This window comes from Siniperca chuatsi, linkage group LG17 (assembly GCF_020085105.1).
Source record: "Siniperca chuatsi isolate FFG_IHB_CAS linkage group LG17, ASM2008510v1, whole genome shotgun sequence".
NCBI classification, from domain to species: domain Eukaryota; kingdom Metazoa; phylum Chordata; class Actinopteri; order Centrarchiformes; family Sinipercidae; genus Siniperca; species Siniperca chuatsi.
This window is the reverse complement of record NC_058058.1, coordinates 19056244-19064454: the sequence shown is the minus strand read 5'-3', so window position 1 is coordinate 19064454 and position 8211 is coordinate 19056244. Positions and strand designations below refer to the sequence as shown.

General features: G+C 42.2%; 1 protein-coding gene across 15 annotated transcripts in view; it reads right to left on the bottom strand.

Annotated features, from left to right (window-relative positions):
* Window positions 1-4125: 4125 nt before the first annotated feature.
* adgrb2 (adhesion G protein-coupled receptor B2) overlaps window positions 4126-8211 on the bottom strand; it is a 221784-nt gene continuing 217698 nt past the window's right edge. For 13 of the 15 annotated variants that reach the window (XM_044172458.1, XM_044172455.1, XM_044172463.1 and 10 more), the window contains one exon: window positions 4126-7536. In XM_044172458.1, coding sequence (XP_044028393.1) covers window positions 7360-7536 — 177 coding nt within the window. In that variant the 3' untranslated portion in view covers window positions 4126-7359. The remainder of the gene's footprint in view (window positions 7537-8211) is intronic. The other 2 variants (XM_044172461.1, XM_044172465.1) reach the window with 1 other exon arrangement.

Here is an 8211-nt window from a genome sequence, read left to right as displayed (position 1 = left end):
CGACCTCCAACACACACACACACACACACACACACACACACACACACACACACACACACACGTACACACAGCTGAAAACAATGACTAAAGGGAATGTGGGAGGCATGGAGGTGGTCGCCCTCATTTGGACTCCTCACTGCTGACCGCTATTGGACAGTTGGAGTTCGAGAGGCCGGCTTGGCTGTCTCATTACCCTGCAACAAGACGTGTGTGGGGGCACATCACGACTCCTCACCTCCCTGTCCCTGTCAGCGTATCTCCTACACCCTGTCCTCTGACAAACAGCCTGGAGGTTTAAAGCCGCCTGCACAGCCTCATCCTATGTTCTTTTCTTGGTTTTCTCACCTTACTACAGGATATGAGGAGGCAAAGTAGCTGTTAAACATCTAGCAAGTCCCAGGTGTTGCATTTCTCGGCATGTGAGAGAGGCTGTTGTAGATTGCATTGGCCTAAGCCTACCTCTAAATCATGCCAGTGTTTCGAGAAGCCCTTGGCAGTGTGGAGAGGCAATTCATTCTGACTAAATGTAGGTTGCCATGATATGTGAAGAGTGCTTTGTGGAGAGAGCTTGGTGGAGCCAAAAGAAGCTTCAATGAGTCCTTTACCTCAGCTCTGAATAAATCACCCTCAAAGTGTCAAAGACCACTTGTGTTTTATCCCTGTCTGTATGATGGGGACTTACACACTCAGGGCCAGAATTTGGATGAGGGACAGCGAGGGCATTTCATATGGACAGCCATCTAACATGTGGAAAGGCAGTCTCAAAAGAGCGGTCTGGCTGTGCCATCAGCACCAAAGAACTGGGCCAAAACTGAAATGTTGGCATTGCGAAGCATTCAGGGATCTGATCCATAACAGCACAGATGAGAATAAGCTGTTTGGTCAAACATCAGAAAAAGAGATGTCGATGGCATTGTCCAAAAGGCTTACTAACGCCTTTAATTTGGTTTAGAAGTTCCAGATGACTCACTTTACATTGTGATCTTCTACTTTGCATTACATCCTCAAGAAAAACTTCACAGAACCATTCTCCACCATCTAATTTTTACTTTCATCAGCGCTCCTGTCCACTGCAGCCTCGTCGGCTGCATCCTCCCTTCTAATCCACCAGTCTGCTCCATTCTCAGTGTCCTCTCTGAGCAGCATGGCACCGGAGCCTGTGGGACAGAACCATCTGTCAGCCACCGAGGTGGGACAGCTAGACATGCCACAACCATTACAGCAATGGATTTCTACTGTTCCCTGTCTCAGGAATGAAACTTCATCCTTGCATGCCCTGCACACTTTCACTTTATTGCAGTGTCAAAGTGAGACATGTCATTCCACTTGCAGGTTGTTGCACATTCTCAAGGTACCTCACACTGTCACTTTGCCCATATTCTTCAATGTTCCAAGGGTGTTTTTTGTTTTTCCTCCCTCTAGGATTTGTTTTGCTTGTTTTTTTGACTTTGGATGTCAATCTTAGTCCTTCTCACGCTCCATCTCCCCTTGCTCCCACTTGAAATATTGTTTTTTTAAAAATTGTTTTTCACAGCTTTCATGTATAAATTGTTGTATTTAAAAAAATATTAAAACAAAAATGGCTGATAGTTGTTTTCACTAATCTTCCTCCAACATAAACCATATATTAGTTAAGCTATGCCTTGTTTAACAAAGCTTTTATTTTTAGTTTAAGGTGCCCTGTAAAGTTTTATTAGACAAACAAAAGTTGTGTTTACATTCAAAATGCTTGAATGTGAATCCTTGACAGTGAACAAATGTGTTGTAATTCATTTTTATGAGGACATAAAACATTTGCAAAGCTGCTTTTTTAATATCTTAAATTTTTCATTGTTTACATCAATGTTTGCTGACTATCAGACGTCTTCACTTCCTATGTTGGCACATTGTTTAGATCTTTGCACATTACAGATACGTATCAATAAACATCATTCAGAGTAAGGCTGCGGGCAGTCGTGTTGTGATCTGCCTCCTCCCAGACAAACTTGGGTAACAAATGTCCTTTTCCTTGCTTTTGTTCTCTAACTCGTAAGTTTTGTGGAGAGGTATGAAATGGATGAGTATAGTTCAAACGCTAGTAGCTAATTAATAGGGCAAAAACTGCTACAAATATAAAGTGAACACACAAAGGCATAAGGATCTCCAGAAGGAGACGATCAGACGGACATTACATTAGATAACAACGGTGGCTGCGTTACCACAGGGGTGTGTGTTGTTAGGCGGTGGAGGAAATATCCAGAAGCTACAATATACCCACCTACCATCACCACTACACCGCTGGTTACAACTACTACTTATTAAGTGAATGGATCATTTTAAGTTATTCCACTCTTTGTATTGTTCCTAAAGTACTGTAATAGTTGTAAAATCAAAGGGGTAACTGAACAGTTAATACACTTTATATATCACTGTACAGCATATATCTGATTATAGCCAGATTAGCCTCTTAGAAGGCCCTGGGCCACTACCACCTCCTGTCCTCCCGGTTTCCATCACGTACAATGCTAACAGCAGCTATGCTGGACTAACACCTCATGGCACAAGTTTTTTGTATGTCAATTAATTTGTGTTAAAATGATGAAACACACTATTATTTTAAATATGCACCATGTGAAGTACAATACAAACAACAATAAAGGTCTTAAAACTAGATTTTGACACAGGGCCACATGTAGGTACTAATGCACGACGCACCTTTGTTGATATTGTACTTTATTGAAAAATCAAATTACCTAAAACCAACTGACACACAGTAAAAGTGGGCAACTACCTGCTGGTAATCCGGCCTTATATGTGATATAATAATATTGTAAAGATAATTCTAGCATTTTCTATTTCCCTGGCCTCTGTAGAACAGCCCATGCTTGTTTGTTAAGGGGGTGACGTCACAGTGCTGGTGAGCCTTTTGTACAGTGATCCAATAGCAAAACACCCGAGAAATAACTGCTTGTTAAACAAGATGTAGGCAAAACACAGACAGAAAAAAAATGGTGGATTATCTGTTTGACTATGCATGAAGAGTCTGATGTTTCATGTTCCTGCTGTGTCACTGTTGAAAACTCACAGCGGAACTCTTTGCATTGCTGTTTATAACTGTTTGACTCAGCTATATTAAACTTTCAGGACTTGCTGTTCTGAGCACTAAAACATGTTGGCCTCCCAGTGCTGTCTGGAACACGCAACAGTGTGTCCGGTCTTTACTGTAAATACCAAGCAAAAGGCAACGCTGACAAGAGGATCCTGGTGGACAGAGCCTCAGTCAAGTTGAAATTTGTTATCTCTTCCTAGAACTCATGTCTGTCCACTCTTCAATTTGTCTCCCTGTATTATTTGTCAGCAGGGTCTCTCCTCAGGTCACTAGTGACACACCAGTACCACAACTTAATTACCCACAAACCTCTGGGAAAAATAACCAAGAGGCACTCTAATCACTGACTCCACTGCCAGAGGTAATGTGAAAACTCCCTCCTCGCTTTTACTCTGTCACCATGCATTTCGTCCTTGGGGGTGGCTTCTCTATTTTCTTCCTCCTCTGACCTCTCTTACATCACTCTCACTCCCTTGAGAAAGTTCCAGTTGGTGGCCTTTCTCCAGGGCGAGCGATGGCAGCTCCATCGACAGACTCATCCACACTTAATTACCCACAAGCCCCTTAGAGGGGAGATGTAGAGTGACTGAGGCATGCACACTGTATCATCCCCTTATGTTCCTTCATTCCAGCCCGTCCACTGTGACTATTTTCACCATGTTACATAACAAAACCATTTTTAGGAAATTTCACTTTGGAAAAGGATTGTTATTAGCATAAATATTGCTCTGCGTTTATACATTTTTAATAAAATAATCACTTTGAGTTGACATTTCCCCCTCCGGTTATTCCAATGGAACATAACTTCAAACCCATAGAGCTGTTCCTCTTACATTTTCAGACAGACCAGCGGGGCCTCTGATTGGTCACAGTTAAGCTTCAATGCTTCTGGGTAACAGAGTTTGTCATGCCCAACAACCAGAGTGATATTATGAAAACATGGGATAGCGAGTACACTGCAAATCAAGAAAGTGCCTGCTTGTTCTCGTCCACAGATGCCCTTGAAGCAGCACGTATACAAACGCGAGACACTGAGATCAATTTGAAAATTTATTTTCATATAAAAAGACACTATGAAAACATTAGAGGACTACTTTGTACAATCTTATGTATAAAAAGAACAAAAATGAGGGAGAAAAGGAAAGGGAGGGTTTTTCAGTAATAAATCGACTGGAGTGTTGGATGGTTGTAGCAGTCGGTTAACACCTAAGCATCGAAAGCTGAATGGTGAAGGTGAAGGTGAGCATAGTAGGTTTTGGAGTTGGCGTCCGCCTGGAGTAAAGTTGCCAATTGGCTTGCTTGTGTTTCATATTTCTTTATGGGCTGCTGAGTTTGGAAGGCTTTCAACACACAAAGGAAAACAAGATGACAAACCAACATCCTTTCTCCATGTGTTAGCATTCGCATCACAACAGAGTTTATCATTGTAAAGAAAACTGTGGAATTCCAAGATGATCCTCAGTTGTGGTGGCACATTCAAGAGATCTGTCGAACATCAATCTCAGTCAATCAAGCAGCATCTCACTTACCGTTCTTGGAGATGAAAATTTAAAGTCCAGCGTTCATTGAGGTGAAACCTGTCATACTGTACATGTGCAATGAGCAAAATATGGAAAAGCTCACTAATGGAAGAGGAATGTAAGAAAATCCTATACTGCGCCAACATTCACATTTCTTTCTTTTTCTTTCCTTCTGCATTTTTCATCAAATCCCATTTATAAGTTACCATGGGAACAAGGCGTTGTAGAGAATTCATCTAGAGCTGTCTCTCTAAAATGTTCAGTTTTATATATACAGTATATGAAAAACCTAATTTGTCTGTGTAAAGGTCTGTTTCCCCTGAGACTGATGTTTTCTTCTGCTATAGAGTAACACCCACTGACTGAGACTGTGTAGCTGGCAGGCCCGCTGCTTTGTTCTGTTTGGACACACTGTGCAGTAGATCTGGATCCTGAGCCTCACAGAAGGTCAGGTGAATGTGACCTTAGCTTGGCAACCTGGGGGCCGAACCTACCTCGCTCCTCTGAGAGGGAGCGGGCTAGGTTTGCCTATCAGCTGATTAGCTTGAAAGGTTAGAATGGCCGCACTCTTGTCTCACCATCTGCGCTGTGCTGCACTACTACCACATTAGGGATCTTTAAACAGATGGTTTGAGGGCTGCATTGGAAAATGTCAGGACAAATCGCCATCCCCGGGTAATTACTGTTTTGAGCACTTTCCTTCTTAATCTGCATCTCTGCCTGCCTCTAGCTTTCTCACTATATATTTTTGGATTGTTTTCCTTGGCTACCACTTTCTCTCTCTCATCTCTTTTTTCAGACTATTAGATTAATGGAAGCTGCTTTGAACATCAACTGAAAAGTTATCGAGCCATCTATTGAATTAATCCTGCACTCTGACACTTTCACTCTGCTGGTGTGTAGAGGACTGATGTGCTAATGTAGAAACAGCAGGAAACGGGTTGTTCTCTCGTAGCTACTGAAGTACAGATGTAGAATGTCATGCAGGAAGCATCACCACTGGGTTTTTGCTCTACCCTCTTCAGTCTGCCACCTTGTAGCCTTATAACCTCTGTGACTCCCCATCTGTCTTAGTATTTCACTCTCTCTTTCTGCAGTTGCTGTGCTCACAAGCACAGGATACAATCACACGGAAAGGGCTCCATGTGAATGAGGAATTATACATCTGGTTTCACTGCTAACATTAAGATTTCATGCCTCCTGGTAGCATGACACTGGGTGGGCAGAAAGAACAACAGAGAAGGAGAAACGGGAAGGAGGTGGTAGAGGAAAACAAAGGGAGACATGTTTATCTTTAAATCTGTGAAGGGCTTCTTGGGAAAAGAAGAACATTTGGCTCAGGTGGTGTCTAGTTTCACATATTATTGGCTTGAAAAACCTCCTCAGGTTACATGAAGCTAACAATGTTTCCTCAGTAACTGGGGAAGAGTGAGTTAGCCACTAAACTGATCGATACTTCACTTTAAGCGGCATAAGCTTACATTTTTGCAGAATGAGAGATGCTAAGCAGAGCTCGCACGGATTCCATCTGGGCTGAAAATGACGGAGATATCCTCTTTTTCAGGCATTACTGTGATTGGTGATGGCTGAAATGGATTCAGATGCTGCAATCTTTAAAGGCTTCAATCTCCAAGCAGTGGGGGGAAAAAGAGCGAGAATCTGCATGATGATCACTATCCTTCTTTTCTCTCATGGCTGGATAACATGCGGCGACATTACCTCAGAAAGCAAGCTCACATTTATGTAGTGTGTGTGTCCTAAATGCTGTTTTTTTTTGAAAGTTCCACATGGGTTAATTCTCACAGGAAATGAAAAAAAAAAAAAGAAAAACAACGGGGAAAAAGGCAGCACAAGCACAAACCAAAACAGTCTGAAAATAAATCAATTCTTCTTGAACAGTTAGACCATAGAACACAACTCAGTTATTTGTTTCAATTGTATTATTTTTTCATTAAAAGTTTCAAAGCATAGGGGAGGACATTTTTGTAACTAAACCATAGAAAATGCACAAAAAGGGGGGATATAATGTTGACAGAGGATGTGAGAGGAATGGATGGATGGGATTGTTGAACTGGAACCTGAAAAAAGCGATGAGAGAGGATGGCACATATCAATGAGCAGCTCTTTCCCCATACCCTATCCATCCAAAATGACAAAAAGAAACAAATGAAAATTAAAAAAGGAAAGACTGAGAGATAGAATGCTTTCGTCATCCATTAGAAGGGAAGGGGAAATAAATGAAAGCAGGGTGCCTAGGGGGGCTACCAGTGTGAAACCTCAGTGAGATTTTTTTTCCCCCTTGCTATAAAAAGAACTGAATGGTGCAGAAATATTCTTCTTTTTCTTCCCCCCCCCCAAATCATCAAACAATTGAAAGAGATTTTCTTTTTTCTCCAGAATAAAATCAAGACATTTTTTCTCAGAAATAAGTTTTTCATAGTTTTTTAAGTTCATTTAAAAATCTTCATCAGTCACCAATGTGTCAAGCTCCTGTTCTTTTTTTTAATAGTCTTTGCGAAAATATAGAGTAGAACAGTCTTCTTTCCATGTCTGTCCACTGCAGCAGTAAACAAATACAGTATGGGATCCAGCAAAGCACATTGCAGGAGACGGGGAGCAGTGTGTGTGAGATCTTTGTGAAAAATCATTTACTTATGTATAGCTTTTCAGAAGTTCAGTATCTCTGTGTGCATCTGTATCTCGGCACGAGCATCAGTGTATTCAAGTGAGTGTGTGTACGTCTGTGCGTCTTCACACTTCAGTCTGGAAGTCTCCCTCGGAGGAGTCAGGTGTGTTAGCGGAGGAGGAGTCCCAGTTCTTATTGTGCAGCTCCATCCGGTCCTTCTGCTCCCCAGGCACGATGGACAGCTCAGGGGTCATGGTCTTGAAGCTGTCCCAGGAGCTCTGGTCCTCCGGGGTTGACTTGTCCTGATGGAGAAGGAGGACAAGGAAAAGGGCCATATAAGGAAACATAAGCTGCACATGAAGGCACCATCTGGAGGTAATAAAGTTCTGGTTTCGGAGGTGTTGTCTGACAGGGCGAGAAACAAGCAGTTAAATTCACCAAATTTATTTGGAAAAGAAAATGAAGACTATTTTTTTTCTTTCTCAGGCTTTTTTGCCTTTATGTGACAGTTCAGCCGAAGATAGACGGGGGGGGGGGAGACATGCAGCAAGGACTCAGCCTTGGTACATGGGGCATGTGCTCTACCAGGTGAGCTATTGGGGCACCCCAGAGAAAATGAAGACTAATGGCAAAATTATTACCCAGACCGTCTGTTTTCAACATCCATCGCAGTTTACTGGCCCCAAAGGCCCCTGACTACCTGTGCAGCAAGTACTTTGTGGTAATTTGATTATTTGCAAATATGAATGGAAATGGTAAGAGCATTCTTGAATTTTTACCTATACCTGCCAGTTCAGTCAGAGATTGGGGTGTGTTATGCTAGTAGCGGCTAATGTAGCCTTGCGGCTCTAGCCTCAAGCAGAGATGAGGAGCTACAGAGGTCTGGTAAACTGACTTTTTTCAACTCCACACCTTCAGATTTTCTTCATTTTCAAACTTGTAGTTTTCAGCCCCAACCGACGCCGACTCAAGCAACA